Genomic DNA, 19,867 nt, shown 5'->3' on the forward strand with positions numbered 1-19,867 from the left:
CTGCTAGCACCTGTGTTTTGCCCCTCCGCCCAGCCCAGTCCAGCCCACCCAAGTGCAGTATCGATCGATCACTGTCACTTACAAAACACTAAACGCATAACTGCAGCGTTCGCAGAGTCAGGCCTGATCCCTGCGATCGCTAACAGTTTTTTTTGTAGCGTTTTGGTGAACTGGCAAGCACCAGCGGCCTAGTACACCCCGGTCGTAGTCAAACCAGCACTGCAGTAACACTTGGTGACGTGGCGAGTCCCATAAGTGCAGTTCAAGCTGGTGAGGTGGCAAGCACAAGTAGTGTCCCGCTGCCACCAAGAAGACAAACACAGGCCCGTCGTGCCCATAGTGCCCTTCCTGCTGCATTCGCCAATCCTAATTGGGAACCCACCACTTCTGCAGCGCCCGTACTTCCCCCATTCACATCCCCAACCAAATGCAGTCGGCTGCATGAGAGGCATTTTCTTTATGTCCTCCCGAGTACCCCTACCCAACGAACCCCCCCAAAAAAGATGTCGTGTCTGCAGCAAGCGCGGATATAGGCGTGACACCCGCTATCATTGTCCCTCCTGTCCTGACAATCCTGGTCTTTGCATTGGTGAATGTTTTGAACGCTACCATTCACTAGCTGAGTATTAGCGTAGGGTACAGCATTGCACAGACTAGGCACACTTTCACAGGGTCTCCCAAGATGCCATCGCATTTTGAGAGACCCGAACCTGGAACCGGTTACCGTTATAAAAGTTAGTTACAAAAAAAGTGTAAAAAAAAAAATATATATAAAATAAAAAAAAAATTGTTGTCGTTTTATTGTTCTCTCTCTCTATTCTCTCTCTCTATTGTTCTGCTCTTTTTTACTGTATTCTATTCTGCAATGTTTTATTGTTATTATGTTTTATCATGTTTGTTTTTCAGGTATGTAATTATTTATATTTTACCGTTTACTGTGCTTTATTGTTAACCATTTTTTTGTCTTCAGGTACGCCATTCACGACTTTGAGTGGTTATACCAGAATGATGCCTGCAGGTTTAGGTATCATCTTGGTATCATTCTTTTCAGCCAGCGGTCGGCTTTCATGTAAAAGCAATCCTAGCGGCTAATTAGCCTCTAGACTGCCTTTACAAGCCGTGGGAGGGAATGCCCCCCCCCCCCCCCCCCCCACCGTCTTCCGTGTTTTTCTCTGGCTCTCCTGTCTCAACAGGGAACCTGAGAATGCAGCCGGTGATTCAGCCAGCTGACCATAGAGCTGATCAGAGACCAGAGTGGCTCCAAACATCTCTATGGCCTAAGAAACCGGAAGCAACGAGCATTTTATGACTTAGATTTCGCCGGATGTAAATAGCGCCATTGGGGAAGCATTTTATCACACCGATCTTGGTGTGGTCAGATGCTTTGAGGGCAGAGGAGAGATCTAGGGTCTAATAGACCCCAATTTTTTCAAAAAAGAGTACCTGTCACTACCTATTGCTATCATAGGGGATATTTACATTCCCCGAGATAACAATAAAAATGATAAAAAAAAAAAAAAAAAAAAATGAAAGGAACAGTTTAAAAATAAGATAAAAAAGCAAAAAAATAATAAAGAAAAAAAAAAAAAAAAGCACCCCTGTCGCCCCCTGCTCTTGCGCTAAGGCGAACGCAAGCGTCGGTCTGTCGTCAAACGTAAACAGCAATTGCACCATGCATGTGAGGTATCACCGCGAAGGTCAGATCGAGGGCAGTAATTTTAGCAGTAGACCTCCTCTGTAAATCTAAAGTGGTAACCTGTAAAGGCTTTTAAAGGCTTTTAAAAATGTATTTATTTTGTTGCCACTGCACGTTTGTGCGCAATTGTAAAGCATGTCATGTTTGGTATCCATGTACTCGGCCTAAGATCATCTTTTTTATTTCATGAAACATTTGGGCAATATAGTGTGTTTTAGTGCATTAAAATTTAAAAAAGTGTGTTTTTTCCCCAAAAAATGCGTTTGAAAAATCGCTGCGCAAATACTGTGCGAAAAAAAAAAATGAAACACCCACCATTTTAATCTGTAGGGCATTTGCTTTAAAAAAATATATAATGTTTGGGGGTTCAAAGTTATTTTCTTGCAAAAAAAAAATAACTTTTTCATGTAAACAATAAGTGTCAGAAAGGGCTTTGTCTTCAAGTGGTTAGAAGAGTGGGTGATGTGTGACATACGCTTCTAATTGTTGTGCATAAAATGCCAGGACAGTTCAAAACCCCCCCAAATGACCCCATTTTGGAAAGTAGACACCCCAAGCTATTTGCTGAGAGGCATGTCGAGTCCATGGAATATTTTATATTGCGACACAAGTTGCGGGAAAGAGACAAATTTTTTTTTTTTTTTTTTGCACAAAGTTGTCACTAAATGATATATTGCTCAAACATGCCATGGGAATATGTGAAATTACACCCCAAAATACATTCTGCTGCTTCTCCTGAGTACGGGGATACCACATGTGGGAGCCTAGCCGCGTACGGGACCCCGAAAACCAAGCACCGCCTTCAGGCTTTCTAAGGGCGTGAATTTTTGATTTCACTCTTCACTGCCTATCACAGTTTCGGAGGCCATGGAAAGCCCAGGTGGCACAAACCCCCCCCCCAAATGACCCCATTTTGGAAAGTAGACACCCAAAGCTATTTGCTGAGAGGTATAGTGAGTATTTTGCAGACCTCACTTTTTGTCACAAAGTTTTGAAATTTGAAAAAAGAAAAAAAAAATGTTTTTTCTTGTCTTTCTTCATTTTCAAAAACAAATGAGAGCTGCAAAATACTCACCATGCCTCTCAGCAAATAGCTTGGGGTGTCTACTTTCCAAAATGGGGTCATTTGGGGGGGTTTTGTGCCACCTGGGCATTCCATGGCCTCCGAAACGGTGATAGGCAGTGAAGAGTAAAATCAAAAATTCACGCCCTTAGAAATCCTGAAGGCGGTGATTGGTTTTCGGGGCCCCGTACGCGGCTAGGCTCCCAAAAAGTCCCACACATGTGGTATCCCCATACTCAGGAGAAGCAGCTAAATGTATTTTGGGGTGCAATTCCACATATGCCCATGGCCTGTGTGAGCAATATATCATTTAGTGACAACTTTGTGCAAAAAAAAAAAAAAAAAAAAGTGTCACATTCCCGCAACTTGTGTCAAAATATAAAATATTCCATGGACTCAATATGCCTCTCAGCAAATAGCTTGGGGTGTCTACTTTCCAAAATGGGGTCATTTGGGGGGGGGGGTTTGTGCCACCTGGGCATTTTATGGCCTCCGAAACTGTGATAGGCAGTGAAGAGTGAAATCAAAAATTTACACCCTTAGAAATCCTGAAGGCGGTGATTGGTTTTCGGGGTCCCGTACGCGCCTAGGCTCCCAAAAAGTCCCACACGTGTGGTATCCCCGTACTCAGGAGAAGCAGCTGAATGTATTTTGGGGTGCAATTCCACATAGGCCCATGGCCTGTGTGAGCAATATATCATTTAGTGACAACTTTTTGTAAATATTTTTTTTTTTTTTTTGTCATTATTCAATCACTTGGGACAAAAAAAATAAATATTCAATGGGTTCAACATGCCTATCAGCAATTTCCTTGGGGTGTCTACTTTCCAAAATGGGGTCATTTGTGGGGGTTTTGTACTGCCCTGCCATTTTAGCACCTCAAGAAACGACATAGGCAGTCATAAACTAAAAGCTGTGTAAATTCCAGAAAATGTACCCTAGTTTGTAGACGCTATAACTTTTGCGCAAACCAATAAATATACGCTTATTGACATTTTTTTTACCAAAGACATGTGGCCGAATACATTTTGGCCTAAATGTATGACTAAAATTGAGTTTATTGGATTTTTTTTATAACAAAAAGTTGAAAATATCATTTTTTTTCAAAATTTTCGGTCTTTTTCCGTTTGTAGCGCAAAAAATAAAAACTGCAGAGGTGATCAAATACCATCAAAAGAAAGCTCTATTTGTGGGAAGAAAAGGACGCAAATTTCGTTTGGGTACAGCATTGCATGATCGCGCAATTAAAAGTTAAAGCGACACAGTGCCAAATTGGAAAAAGACCTCTGGTCCTTAGGCAGCATAATGGTCCGGGGCTCAAGTGGTTAAATTTACTAGCTGCATAAAAGAGAAAAATTATATTTTTTCGGTGGTTTCTCGGCTGTACTTGGATGCCAGAAGGAGGATGTGTGCAGCAGTGCAACGTCATTTTCTTCAATGTTTCTGGGGTTACATGTTCCATGATTCCTGGCAAGTGCTTTCTGTCTGTGGGCGGAGCCACAAGAGGAGTTGCAGGCAGAAATTTGGGCTTTCTAACTCTGCCACAGATCAAGAGAAGGAGCTTGGCTTTGGCCCTAAAGCAGTGGTTCTCAACCTGGGGGTCGGGACCCCCTCGGGGGTCGAATGATAATTTGCCAGGGGTTACCAAATCCTGGGCTGTTCCTGAAGCCTGCACCACTCTCCCAACCACCCATTCAATTCACAGCATGGCTGGGGGGGTAGAGACTAGAGGTCAGCTGACTGGTGAGGAATGTGAAGTGGGAGGGGCTGGAGGAGACCCTATCTCCTGATTTTGGCATAGGTGTTACTGCTGCAAGACACCACAAAGTCGGAGACACAGTGAGTAACACTACCTGTGATTATAGTTGCCATTAAAAGTCTGCACTACATTTCTCAGATCAGCAGATGACCTTGATCAAGAGCACCTAATTTGGCTGATCAGAACCCCCCCAGCACTGCCACTGATCCCAACTCCCCGCCAGCACTGCCACTCGTCCCATTCCCCCCACCAAGGAGTAAGAGAAGGAATAAAAATAGAGAATACATGAAAGGGAGAGTAAAAGAGGGGGAGGAACAAAGAAAAAAGTAGAGAAAGAATAAGAGAACAAGAAAGACGGCTGGTGAGAGGAAAAGGGAAAAAAAACAGGAAATTAGGATAGAGAGAGATAAAAGGCAAAAAAAGGAGAACAAGGAGAGTGGTACATCCTAAAATGTACCATAAGGAGTTTTAATACTGTACGAGTGGAAGGGATTTTGGGAGCGCTAAATGTCTGTGGGTTAGGGGTGCTAATTACTTGTCTTGCCTTGGGTGCTGACAACCCACGCTACGAAAATTATTTTTCTGTTAGGGGTCCCCACAACTTGGAAAATGTTATCAAGGGGTCACAGCACTGGAAGAGTTGAGAACCACTGCCCTAAAGGGAGTCAGAGCAGAAATAAGGCTGGAGTCTGAAGATAGTCATTAACCACTTCCCGACCGCCGCACGACTATATACGTCCTAAGTTTGAACGGGCATATTGTTGTTATGGCAGCAGCTAGCTGCCATAACCCCGGTATCCCCGTTTTCGTGCGGCGGCCGGCTTTCAGATAAAAGTGGTCCCTGCGGCGGATTCGCCGCGAGATCACTTTTATCGGTGGCGGGAGAGGGGCCCCCCCCCCCTCCCGCCGCGATCCGGTGCCCTCCGCCGCTTACCGGAGCCGTCGGTAGCGGCGGAGGCGATCGCGTCCTCTGCCGTGGTGTGTATAGAGATGAGTGAGGCCAAGATGGCGCTCACTCGTCTCCATGACACTGCTGGGCGGAAGCGACGTCAAAACGTCACTTCCGTCCACGCCTCTTAAAGGCATATTTTTTCAAATGTCATTTTTCTAAATGACTTTTTTTTTTTTATTGCATTTTAGTGTAAATATGAGATCTGAGGTCTTTTTGACCCCATATCTCATATTTAAGAGGTCCTGCCATGCTTTTTTCTATTACAAGGGATGTTTACATTCCTTGTAATAGAAATAAAAGTGACACAATTTTTTTTTTTTTTTTTTTTAAAGTGTAAAAATAAATAAAATATTGTAAAATAAATAATAAAAATATGAAAACGGTGGTCAAACCACACATGTGAGGTATCGCCGCGACCGGTAGAGCGAGAGCAATAATTCTAGCCCTAGACCTCCTCTGTAGCGCAAAATATGCAACCTGTAGAATTTTTTAAACGTCGCCTATGGAGATTTTTGAGGGTAAAAGTTTGACGCCATTCCACGAGCGGGCGCAATTTTCAAGCATGACATGTTGGGTATCAATTTACTCGGCGTAACATTATATTTCACAATATAAAAAAAAATTGGGATAACTTTACTGTTGTTTTATTTTTTTATTCAAAAAAGTGAATCTTTTCCAAAAAAAGTGCGCTTATAAGACCGCTGCGCAAATACGGTGCAAAAAAAAGTATTGCAATGACCGCCATTGTATTCTCTAGGGTGTTAGAAGAAAAACCATATATAATGTTTGGGGGTTCTAAGTAATTTTCTAGCAGAAAAACCTGTTTTAAACATGTAAACACCTAAAATCCAAAACGAGGCTGGTCTTAAAGTGGTTACCAACACTCTCTTCATGCTAGCGTGTTTGTTGGCTTCACGACAAGGGGCGGTGAGGGGACCAGTCCCCCTGAAGATAAGCAGCCAAACCTGTCTGGTCCCTGGGGTGAGAAATATGGTTTACAATGGAAGAAAACTGTACATTTCAGAGAGTATTTTGCTATATTTGTCGGGAAGATGTGTTTGCTGAAAGCACAGCTAGGAAAGGCTCCTCATTAACAATGTACATTCATAGATAAGTTATAGGCTATAGCCTCTGGCAGTAATCGCATGTAGAAAAATCCAACAATCTGGTTGTACCCAAGTCCATCAATAGATCGACTTGGGTGCAATCAACATGTCCATACATGGATCGAAATTCGACCTTTCCAATCTGAACCAGATGAATTTCGATCTATGTATGGCCGTCTTTGGATTTAGATTCTTCTTTGAAGTTGGGCTTTAAGTAATTGTGACAAGGACTATATCAAACCTAATGCTTGTTGCATTTGCTTTTATAACAAGAGTAAGAAAAACTTAGAAGCTACTCTTCTCCTTATTTGTTAATACGTCATCCTATAATTGTAATATATACATGTAATTTAAATTCAGTTATTTATGTAATTAAAGCTGATCTCTGGTTCCCCCACCCCCCTAACTAACTGCTGGCATAAAAATAAAAAATTAAAATCCCATTTTATGCATGTAAATCCACGATTGTGGAACATTCGGGTGCCGGGCATTATTTCTGCTTTGTACAGGAGGAGGGGCTCTTTCAGGGTCCAGAAGAGAGTTTGCAGGCTATGACATGAGTGCAAGAGGACGGGGCAGCTTGAGCACACCTGCAGAGCTGGACTAATGTTCCCTTTACTTGGAAATGGTGCCAGAAAATTACCTGGACAGCGAACATATGTCAGTAAAACATTGCTTCAACCCCATGGGAGGGGTGGGAGGGAGGAAGTAGTAGGAGATTTCAATGTGTGCCCTGGGGATAGAGTTTAAAGTGATTGTAAAGGCTCTTTTTTTTTTATTTTTTTTTTTTATATAACAAACATGTTATACTTACCTCCTTTGTGCAGTTGGTTTTGCCAGAGCAGCCCAGATCCTCCTCTTCTTGGGTCCCTCTTCGCTGCTCCTAGCCTCTCCCTCTTTTGAGTGCCCCTCAGCCGGCATCATGCTACAGGGGGCACCCAAGCCGAGTCAGAGCTCTGTGTATCCATTCAGACACAGAGCTTCAACCTGGCCCCGACCCCTCTCTCCCCTGATTGGCTGGCTGACTGACTTTGACAGCTGTGAGAGCCAATGGCGCCACTGCTCTGTCTCAGCCAATCAGTGTCCTGGATGGCTGAGGGGATCGTGGACATTGCTGGAGAGAGAAGGGGCTCAGATGGGTAATTAAGGGGTGCTGCTATACACAGAAGGCATTAAGATTAAAAACCTTCTGCCTTTACAACTTCTTTAGGATTCAGCTTTACTCCTTTTCCTTGTTTTATTGGTTATCTTGAAACGCCACCTGTGGTTGACACTGATACCTCAAGTATAGGTGCAATAAAGGGATCATTCTATATAACATATATTTGGATTTTGTTACGGATAAGTGAGTGACAGATAAATCAGCTAACAAGGTGTGACAGCAGGTGTGATAAAGTAAAACAAACAAAAAAGATATAGTTTTGTTTCTGACGGCAGTTCTGTGTACTGATTATTCTTGGTTTTCATGTAAAAGCGTGGGTAAACCTGTCTAAGAGGTTATATCCCTATGCTTATGAGGGATCTTCTCTTACTTTGAGCTGTGAAAGTGAAAGTGAAGGGAAATCTACTATATGGGACACAGACAAGGGTCTTAAACATTTCCTGCTGTATCCAAAACTAAAAAAAAATGTTTTGGCTTTATATACACTCTAAGGTATTTTGCCATTGGGAAACCGATTAAGAGAGTGAAAGTATATGGAGCGGTAGGGGTATCAATAAATGTATTCCTTTTCGTTTTTGGGTACTTGGTGACAGGAATTTATCAGTGAAAACAATTGTGTTTAGACATACAGACCTAGCTAAAGGACATTTATTATGAATACTTCCATCCATTAAGTTTCATTGTCTTTTTATGGGCAGTTGTCTGTGTAAAAAGTGATGGTGATGAGTTTGGGTTGACCATATTGCAGGCAGAGGAAATGCATTGAAGCCTCACCTGTAACATACTAGAAGTGATCCTTATGCTTAGTACACACGATAAAAATATCAGATGAATGATCATCTGTTTTTTTTTGCATGCTCGTCTTAGATCGAAAACCAATAGGTTACTAAAGTTACGAAAAATCTCATACAATAGAATAGAACTTTAGAAGTGATGTATTATATTGTAATGTATTCTTTAATTTCTGAGCAGTTGTGGTCTTGGTCACACAATGTTTTTCATACAAATACTTTACTAATTACACAAAAATTGTTCATTCTTTTATCATGAGAGAAAATTGTTCTTGCTTGTCCCTTCGGATATTTTCGCATGAACTGTAGTGGTCGGTTCTCGAAAACCGAGTACTAATGATCAAATTATCAGACGATCACTCTGAAAGTGGTATTTTTCGCTTGCCTTCAAAGGAACTTAATTGGAGACAATCCAATTTACCAGTAATGTTGTACACTAATGATGAACCTGATAAGTTTACCTAAAGTGGAAGTAAACCCATCCACACCTTTAGCCCAGGTTCACACCGACAGCGGGAATGAAATTGTGCGAGTTCAGCTTAAAGTGGTTGTAAACCCTTGTGTTTTTTCACCTTCATGCATCCTATGGCAGTCACCAGCCCCCCAGCCCCCCCCCCCCGTTTTACTTACCTGAGCCCCTTCATCTCCTCGGTGGGCACGCGCTGTCCCTCTCTCCACGGGGTCCCAGTTCTTGATTGGATAGATTGATAGCAGCGCAGCCATTGGCTCCCGATGCCGTCAATCAAATCCAATGACGTGGGCGCCTGGGGGCGGGGCCGAGTCTGGCATTCATGTCTGTGGATGCAAATGCTGGACTCGGGAGCGTGCCCGTGAGGTAACCCTCTCGGGAGAGCGCTTCACCTAGGGGGTTATCTGATGCCGGGAGGAGCCACGAGAGCCGCCGTGGGACCCCAGAAGAGGATGTTCGGGGCCACTCTGTGCAAAACGAATTGCACAGTGGAGATAAGTATGACACGTTTGTTATTTAAAAAAAAAAATACAAAACTAAAACTATCCTTTATAATCACTTTAACTCGCATGATTTCATTCCTGCATGTCAGTCCCGACTTCGGGGGCAATTTCAGAGACATCTGTGCGGGTTGCTGCACAGATGTCTATAGAAATCGCACCCCAAAGTCGCCAAAAGTAGTCCAGAAACCACTTGTGGGAATCGGTGCGGCGTCACACCGATTCCGACGGTGCCATTGCCACCGATTTGGCAATGTGAACCATGCCAGTGTGAATGTGACATGTCAAATCGCCAATGTGACTCATGCCAATGGGAACCAGGGCTAACACTATAACTTATTACCCAGCATATTGTATTAAGAAATATTACCTATAATCAGAATTTCCCCACCAGTCTAAATTTGCACTAAAAACTGTTTAGGCCACGCCAAGCCATGCACTGTTTTATTTTCCTTTGAACAAGCTGCAAAACAGGCTTTTTTAAACATTTTCTGGGGGTTGCAAACCTTATAGCTTACAAAGTGGGTTATCTTTTTTTTTTTTTTTTTAAAAACACATTTGGTGACTTTAATTCTGCTTTACAGACCCTTCTAAAACACTTTTACATTTTCAGTGTTGTTTTCTTTTTACTGCAGTGAAACAGTCAGTCATGAATCAGAGGAAACTTTTCGAAGACAGCCTTCCAAAGACGAGTTTTATTCTTGAGAAAAATGGCAGCGTGGTGTTTCAGGAGAATCTCTGTGCTCAAGGTAAGTTTTTAATAGTTTTCAGTGTGAATATTTACCAGACTCACAGCTGGCATTTAGCTGTGGGGCGACCCAAGGCAGGTGTGACAAATAATGGCACACTAGACCTATATGTTGCCTATTTGTAAGGAATTCCAAAAGATAGATGACATAAGAGTACTTATGACATATATATATATGTATGAAGTACTCTTATGTCATCTATCTTTTGGAATTCCTTACAAATAGGCAACATATAGGTCTAGTGTGCCATTATTTGTCACACCTGCCTTGGGTCGCCCCACAGCTAAATATATATATATATATATATATATATATATATTATTGTATAGGGCCTTTTGTAAAGGCACAAGAATAGGTGGCATATATCTCTTAATGCTTACCTGCAAAAGCCAAATCTTCCAAATATATGATATTTTGCATAAGATGTGAAAATGTTCTAATTTATATCCCTGTGTCAGTTGATTGCCTCCCATGGCTTTCAATTTTATCTCTACGCTGATGACACCCAAATCTATCTCTCCACCCCCCAGCTCTCTCCATCCGTCCTCTCACGCATCACCAATTTACTAGCAGATATATCAGCCTGGATGTCACATCACTTCCTCAAACTCAACCTATCCAAAACCGAGCTCATGATATTTCCCTCAGGTGCCATTTCCCCTGATTTCTCTGTCAATATCAATGGCTCAACTATCAACCTATCCCCACATGCCAAGGTCCTAGGTGTAATCTTGGACTCTGAACTAACATTTCGGACCCACATCCTATCTCTATCCAAAATTTGCCGCCTCAACCTCCGCAACATCTCCAAGATACACCCCTTCCTAACCAATGTCACCTTAAAGCTTCTAATCCACTCCCTGGTCATCTCCTGCCTCGACTACTGCAACGCCCTCCTCATTGGCTTACCTCTAAATAGGCTATCCCCACTTCAGACCATCATGAACGCTGCTGCCAGGCTCATCCACCTCATAAACCGCTCAGCGTCTGCTATACCCCTCTGCCAATTCCTACATTGGCTGCCACTCAACCAACGAATTAAATTCAAGATACTAACTATAACTTACAAAGCATCCGCAACCTGGCCCCCAGCTACATCACTAACTTAGTCTCAAAATACCAACCTAATAATTCTCTAATTCCCAAGACCTCCTGCTCTCAAACTCCCTTGTCACCTCATCCTATGCTTGCCTTCAGGACTTCTCTAGAGCCTCTCCCATCCTCTCGAATGCTCTACCCCAATCTGTCCGACTTTCTCCTACTTTGTCCACTTTCAGACGATCCCTGAAAACTCATCTCTTCAGAGAAGCCTATCTGGCCCCCACCTAACAACTGTACATTTATCTTCTCAATCAGCACATCGCCCACAGTTATTACCTCTTGTATCTCTTGACCTTCCCTCTTAGATTGTAAGCTCTAAGGAGCAGGGCCCTCTGATTCCTACTGTATTAAAGTGTATTGTATTTGTACTGTCTACCCTCAAGTTGTAAAGCGCTGCATAAACTGTTGGCACTATATAAATCCTGTATAATAATAATAATAATAATCTCTACTATTTTGCATCTTACCAGTCCTTAGACATGGTGACTGCATTGGTTTTCCTTTTTCTGACTTTAATACTTTATTTTTAACTGGTTGTCCTGTCAGTAACACACTTTCTCTCCTATGGTGACAACATTCACTCACTACTATATCTACGGAGGAGCATTGTTGTCACCCTAGGGCAGGAAGTGTGTTTAAAGGACAGATTCATCACTATTACATATAGGGGAGGTGGTTTATATATGGGAGACAAATCCTATTACTTTATTCTGGCTTTTTTCAGTGCAAATGTGCAATCTTTAAGGGCTTAGGTAGGTAAGCACTGCTATGGGGAGCATGTACCAATGGAAAAAATAAATAAATAGAGGGTATTTTAATGCGCCTCAAAGGGCAACATTCAAAATACACAAATCTTTTAAAAAACATTCTTTGGGGATGCTCTAAAGCTGCACGTAAAGTTGGAGATGCAGTACATAGTGACATTGTTTACAAATAGTGGCCATGATTTGTTTTTTAGCTGCTAAATTAGTGGGGGGCTTTCAGGTTCTGTGAGGTCCCTCTTTGCAGACTCTCCCTTTTGGAGACAAGATGCTGGAGTGAGGCCCTTGTCCTCTCAACATAGCGACAAGGTGCGTTATAGGGTTGCCACCTGTCTGGTTTTGACCCGGACAGTCCGGGTTTGGACACATCTGCCCAGTTTTCAAGCAGCCCGAAACCCAGGCACATAACCGTTCAGCCGTCCTATGACCAGTGGCCCCCGGCTGCAACATCTAGAGCGGCGCATCCCAATTCCTGTGCCCGCCGCCATCAGTGTTACACTGTCACATACAGCCTGTACGAGCGCTGGTCAGCGGGCGCTCTGTGATTGGCTGAATGGGTCATGTGCAGGCGGGGGACATAAGGGTCTGTGATTGGCCCGGTGGAGCTGGTGACTGGTCACATGTGGAGACAGGGCGGGGCTGGACTGTGGGTGATCGCGGTCTCCCTGAGTCCCGCCTCCCTGCCTGGCACGCGCTGTCTCTCCTCCTGACTGAGGTCTCTCTGTTATCTGCCCTTCAACCAGCCCATCTGTCAGCGTGGCGCTCTCTGTAAGCCTGCCCCTCTGTCACCCCCCTTTCTGTAAGCCCCCCCTCTCTCTGTCAGCACCCCCCCCTCTCTCTGTCAGCACCCCCCCCCTCTCTGTCAGCACCCCCCCTCTCTCTGTCAGCACCCCCCCCTCTCTCTGTCAGCACCCCCCCTCTCTGTCAGCACCCCCCCTCTCTGTCAGCACCCCCCCTCTCTCTGTCAGCACCCCCCCTCTCTCTGTCAGCACCCCCTCTCTGTCAGCCCATTACCTCTGTTAGCACCCCTCTGTGTCAGCACCCCCCTCTCTGTCACCCCACACCCTCTCTGTCAGTGCCCCCCCCTCTGTCAGCACCCCCCCCTCTGTGTCAGCCACCCCCTCTCTCTCCTGCCTCTTTTCCCCTTTCTCTCACCCCTCTTACCTCCTCCTCTCTCACCTCCCCTTTCTCACCCCCCTCACCTCTTTTCACCCCTCAGAGGGTGGAGGCCCCATGATTCCTAACAGCGGCCCTGTGAGTGAGTGTACCAGTTCAAATGCTTCTTGCCGACACAGTGGGCACAGCGATGCAGCATCTGCCTCTACTTTGCTACTTTGCCTCCTTCCCAAGCCCCCCCACACAATGGAAGGAAGGAAAATGGCACTACAGTAGAGCAACTTTGCTCCGCCCCCAAACTCCGGCTCCCACACTTCCTGGCTCTAAACTGATGGGGGGGGTGACTGATCTAATAGAGATCTCTAAGGGGGGTGCTGATATAAGGGGATTCTGAGCTAATGTAGAGGGGGTGCTGACTGCTGTTGACCCATTAGATCAGCACCCCCCCCCCCCCCTTTCCCTAGAGACCTCTACTAAATAAGAGAAGCTCTCCTTATATCAGCAACCACATTAGATCAGTTTGTCCTTATATTACCTCCCCCTCCCTCTCCTTAGAGAAACCCATTATATTACAGGGATCAGATATAAGGGACTCTGATCTAAAAAATAACACCTAAAATAAAACTAAAATGCCTCGAAAAAACTATGCAAAAATAAATTAAAATGCAGTGCAACCTCCCCCTATAATTATATTAATTTTAAATGTGAACAAATAATTGTGAATGATGGTGGAAACCCCCAAGGGTAATCCAAGTATTAATATACTCCAATCTTATTTAAACATATACTGTGCAATCACCATACACATATAATATTGTATGAATAGAGGTGTAAATCCATTCCAAAATGTGTTGTGCTAATATCCAACAAAAAGAAATTTGATATTAGCACATTTTGGAATGGATTAGAGCTTTACACCACTATTTATACATTATTATATGTGTATGGTGATTGCACAGTATATGTTTAAATACGATTGGAGGGTATTAGTACTTGGATTATCCTTGGGGGTTTCCACCATCATTTACAATGATCTGATATAAGGGGACTCTGATCTAATGGGGGTCCTTTTATGGGGGGCCCCTGTATTATGGGGGTAACACTGACCCCTGTATTATGAGGGTAACACTGACCAATAAAGCGTCCCGCATTATTGCTCTCCTTAGTGCACCCAAAGGTGTCCCAGGTCTTTACTTACAATCCTATAGTGTATATCAATTTAAATGTGAAAAAAGAATTGTGAATGATGGTGGAAACCGCAAATCATAATCCAAGTATTAATACACTCCAATCTTATTTAAACATATACTGTGCAGTTGCCATACACATATAATAATGTATGAATAGAGGTATAAATCCATTCCAAAATGTGTTGTGCTAATATTTGCCATGCAGCTGTTTTTCCAAATTTTTTTGCCATGCATCTCTAACGTGTTCGGGTTTGCTTAAAGAAAAGGTGGCAACCCTGGAGCTTTACCATCCCTCTTCCAGGTTCCAGGATGCTCTCACAAATGTGAATGCGTGTGGCCTGGTATGGTTCAGGATGTGATGGGCATGCTTGCTCCCCCCACACAATAACACAGCAGGGGAGATCGCTGTACTAACATTTGATTGTTAGTACTGCGGCTCTAACCTGAGCTGTCAGTTTTTTTTGTTTTGTTTAACCCGCTGGGTTGAATGAAAAAAAACTGTTATGCCCCGTACACACGGTCAGATTTTCCGACGGAAAATGTGTGATAGGACCTTGTTGTCGGAAATTCCGACCGTGTGTAGGCTCCATCACACATTTTCCATCAGATTTTCCGACACACAAAGTTTGAGAGCAGGCTATAAAATTTTCCGACAACAAAATCCGTTGTCGGAATTTCCAATGGTGTGTACACAAATCCGACGCACAAAGTGCCACGTATGCTCAGAATAAATAAAGAGATGAAAGCTATTGGCTACTGCCCCGTTTTATAGTCCCGACGTACGTGTTTTACGTCACCGCGTTCAGAATGATCGGATTTTCCGACAACTTTGTGTGACCGTGTGTATGCAAGACAAGTTTGAGCCAACATCCGTCGGAAAAAATCCATGGATTTTGTTGTCGGAATGTCCGATCAATGTCCGACCGTGTGTACAGGGCATTAGTGTGTAGGAAGCTTAAGTATGCTATAGATGCCTTTTATTTATAAGTGACCCTGTGATGACAGGGTTGCTTTAAACATTTAATTGTAAATGTAATGATTAAATAAATAAACACCATCATTCCCTTTAAACATGTTGGGATGTGAAGCTGTTTTGAATCTGCTGGAGGTATATAACAAAATGGGCTTGCCATCCTCAGGCTTATTGTGGACAAATGTAGACACCCATGACACTCTTGCTGATTTATTTTGTGACTCAGTTTTACAGTCATTCCTTTGAATTTCTAGTTAAAATCAGGTTGTATTGCAAAAAGATATAGAAAATGTCACAACCAACACATGTAAGATAAGAAAATATTAAACCATCGTTTTAATACCATATTCCTTATCTCTGCCAGCCCAGCATATTTTTGCAATGCATTGCAGGGAGCGTTAAATGCAGCAGAAGATATACAGGAGCACATTTCTTTCACGTTAGCTGAGAGCAAGCTTTGCATATGCTGACCTTCTGAATGTATTATATCATTCTTTCTGCACAGTGAAGTTTTCATGACATTTAAAGTACACAAACCACAAGGTTATTCAGTTAGTTACCGCCGATTTGGAAAGGGCTATATACAATAGGCTCACTAAAACACAGGTACGCAGAATGTTACTACAGTTCATGTACAGTTCTAAGTAAATGGGAAAAGCTGTAAGTTAATTTAAAAAACAAGGTCACAGAATATCAAAAGGTAACAAGTTTACTTTTAACCTCTTGTGACAATATATGCAGTGGCAGAAATAGTAGACTCCCATAATATGCATGCTGGCTGTCCCAGTTGGAATCCAAAGTCCCCACCATACCCCTGCAGTTGTAGTCTTCGGGTGCTGCGGGGGTTAATATGAGCGTGGAACCTATCACAAGCACAAGACTTTGACTGCCTTTCTACCCCCCACCCCTCACTCCATTCATGGAGCTGTACTATTGTTTCCATGAATGAAAAGCAATCTACAAATAGAGAACAGGCAGATTAATGAATGTCTGGTCCATCCACTGCTGGAAATAATAGAAATATCAGCACTTCCAGGCATAGAGGACCTGTATATTTGGCCTGCATTGTCACGTGAGGCCTAAGAGATGGCCTCAGCCCTGTCTGGGATGGACACAGAGATCCATCTCCTTGCTTCTATTGCTGAACAGGGAGGCAAAAGTTTACTTTAAAGAGGATCTTCACTCCCCTTGCTTTTTTTCCCCCTCTTATCTGTTATGCAAGGTTGTTCCCAGTTCACATATGAATGAATGAGTGACTTGTATAGCGCTACCTATGCGAACTGAATTGCCTCAGGGCGGTTTTTGCCGCTGGTGTCCATCTGCGGTATAGCGCGGTCCTTTACCCTGTGGGGTCCTGACGCACTTACAAACACATACACTTATTTGGCCAATTTTTTCCGACAGGATCTAATTAACCTACCAGCATGTCTTTGGAGTGTGGGAGGAAACCGGAGTACCCAGAGGAAACCCACGCAGGCACAGGGAGAACATGCAAACGCCAGGCAAATGGTGTCGTGGTTGGGATTTGAACCAGCGACCCTATTGCTGCTAGGTGAAAGTGCTAACCACTACACCACTGTCCTGCCCTCGCCTGCCCAGCAAATCCAGTATTGCCCTGCTGTGATGCGCTGTTAGGCTTAGTTCACACCTATGCAGGTTGCAGTTTGCATATTCCATGTGCATTTTTTGTTTTTCAATACACATTTTTGATCCATTAAAGTCTATGGAACCAAAAACCAGAAAAAGGTCCCTGGCCCATTCCATAAAATGCATAGATGTGAACTACATCCATAGGAAACCATGTTAAATGGACTGTAGTGTGTTTCTGCAAAACTGAAAATGCACTAAAAAATGCAGAGGTGTGGACTAGGCCTTAAAGTGCCACAGCCCAGGTCCCACAACGCCATCTTCCCATTGATGTTATCAGAAGCCCGGCTGTCTCTTCCTAGTTGTTGCTGCTTGCCCCAGATGATGCATGCCAGCCCCACACCTTACAGTAGAGGTAGAAGTGTACTTCTTTAAGCCCGTGCTGTATAGCTTTTCTTTCTCACTGACTACAAGATCCTTTTAAGTACTGACATTTTTTCACATCCGTTTTTTTTTTTTTTATTATGTGAAATGCAGAAAGGAGCCTGCAGTAGCAGTGTGCCAGGATTACATTCATTGGAATGGATTTTCAGGTTAATCATGGAGGCTCAGCATTGCATGTGGGTGTTAACTCAGGCAGTCTGCTTAGAAATACCCACTCCTCCAAACTGACAACCGCCCATGAAGTCATTTACATATTTGCATAACTCCACATAGAAATCAGACCATTTCTTGCATCAGGGTTGGGTGGCAGGGCAGGGTGCTGTGATGTTTTCAGAAAGCTATATAAAGCATCCTGTCAGCCCTTCCCATCAGCCATGATCTGCCCGCATTGCATAAAGAAGCACAGAGATCCAGTGATGACATTACTGGATTTAAAATAAGGTACACAGCATAATGAAAATTGAAACATTTATTTAAAAATGTTAGTATTTGATTGGGGGTAGGGAAGAATCAAGAAAGATAACATATAATAAGAATAAACTTTTTCTTTAAACTCTCACGAACATTAAAAAATTACATTGGATTCATTCATAGCTTTCTCCTCTCTAAGGTAAAGCTTATGGATTGTGAAGAAAATCCCTTGTTTAATTCTTCCATTCTTGCCTGTCAGCTTCTCCCATCGTTACTCTAGTGGAGCTCAGAACATCCAGAAAGTATTTACAGCGCTTCACTTTTTTCACATTTTGTTATGTTACGATCTTATTCTAAAATTAATTAAATTCATTAGTTTCCACAAAATACAAACAATACCCCATAATGAAAACGTGAAAGATGTTTGTTTGAAATCTTTGCAAATTTATTAAGAATTAAAAGCAAAAAAAATCCCATGTACATAATATTCACAGCATTTGCTCAATACTTTGTTGAAACACCTTTGGCACCAATTACAGCCTCAAGTCTTTTTGAGTATGATGCTACAAGCTTGGCACACCTATTTTTGGGAAGTTTCTCCCATTCGTCTTTGCAGGACCTCTCAAGCTCCATCAGGTTGGGTTTTAAGATCTCTGCAGAGATATTCAATTAGGTTTAAGTGTGGCCTCTGGCTGGGCCTCTCAAGGACATTCACAGAGTTGTCCCATAGCCATTCCTTTTGTTTTCTTGGCTGTGTGCTTAGGGTCATGGTCCTGTTGGAAGATGAAACTTCGCCCCAGTCTGAGGTCCAGAGCGCTCTGGAGCAGGATTTCATCAAGTGTGTCTCTGTAGATTGCTGCATTCATCTTTCCGTCGATCCTGACTAGTCTCCCAATTCTTGCCACTGAAAAACATACCCACAACATATTGCTGCCATCACCATGCTTCACCATAGGGATGGTATTTGCCAGGTGATGAGTGGTGTCTTGTTTCCTCCAGACATGACACTTGCCAGAGAGTTAAACCTTTGTTTTACCAGACCAGAGAATTTTATTTCTCATGGTCTGAGAGTCCTTCAGGTGCCTTTTGGCAAACTCCAGGTGGGCTGTCATGTACCTTTTACTGAGGAGTGGCTTCTGTCTGCCCACTCTACCATACAGGCCTGATTGGTGGAGTGCTGCAGAGATGGTTGTTCTTCTGGAAGGTTCTCCCCCAATCGCTCAGTTTGGCCAGGTGGCCCTCTCTAGGAAGAGTCCTGGTGGTTCCAAACTTCTTCCATTTACGTATGATGGAGGCTATTAATCCATTTTGGAATAAGACTGTAATAACAAAATGTGAAAAAGGAAAGTGCTGTGTTCCACCCCCTCTTTGTCTCACTATAGCTCAGCTGGATCAGGGATAATCTGACACAATTATCCCCACCTTACTTAGAGAGAGAAAATCTATCTCCCATAGGATCTACCATAACACATGAAAGGCTTACTTTACCTGGTTCAAGGATAGACATCTGAGTCCCAGGGAATCCTGTTGTTCTTGTTTTGGCCTTTCTTCAATCTGGACCTGACTAGCGTGTGTCGTTCAGTACCTTTTTAAGTGACAGGTTTCTGCTTTGTTCTTTTTCAAAAACCTGTTGCTTTCCAGTCATAATCAAGACCTTTTTTCAGGTAGTTGTTCATGTAAATCCCCCTATTCAATCTCCTGTATCACCTTGGGATCTGAACCTGGTGCTCTCTGTACTCCAGTGACCCCTCTTTGCACTGAAAAGAAATATACCTCTGGTAGACCTCACCTGTAAGGTTGCCTTCCTGGTGGCCATTACATCTGTTTGGCTTGTTTTTGAGCTAGCAGCCCTTTCTTCTAAGGAGCCTTTTTTGTATTGCACAGGGACATAGTAGTCTTGAGACCAAAGCACTTCTTTTGTATCCAACGTGGTCTCTCCATTTCACTTCAGTGAGGAGGTTGTCCTTTTGCCCTTCCCTATGTTCTGTTCCAAAACATACGTCTCAACACAGCTTAGATGTTACAGTATAATGCCTG

The 19,867-nt window shown here is 43.2% G+C and overlaps 1 protein-coding gene across 1 annotated transcript in view; it reads left to right on the forward strand.

Annotated features, from left to right (window-relative positions):
- Positions 1–19,867, forward strand: part of CFAP92 (cilia and flagella associated protein 92 (putative)) — a 303,652-nt gene that overhangs the window by 48,119 nt on the left and 235,666 nt on the right. The window contains exon 5 of the mRNA XM_073592393.1: positions 10,134–10,247. Coding sequence (XP_073448494.1) covers positions 10,134–10,247 — 114 coding nt within the window. The remainder of the gene's footprint in view (positions 1–10,133; positions 10,248–19,867) is intronic.

This window comes from Aquarana catesbeiana, linkage group LG07, assembly GCF_042186555.1.
Source record: "Aquarana catesbeiana isolate 2022-GZ linkage group LG07, ASM4218655v1, whole genome shotgun sequence".
Classification (NCBI taxonomy): domain Eukaryota; kingdom Metazoa; phylum Chordata; class Amphibia; order Anura; family Ranidae; genus Aquarana; species Aquarana catesbeiana.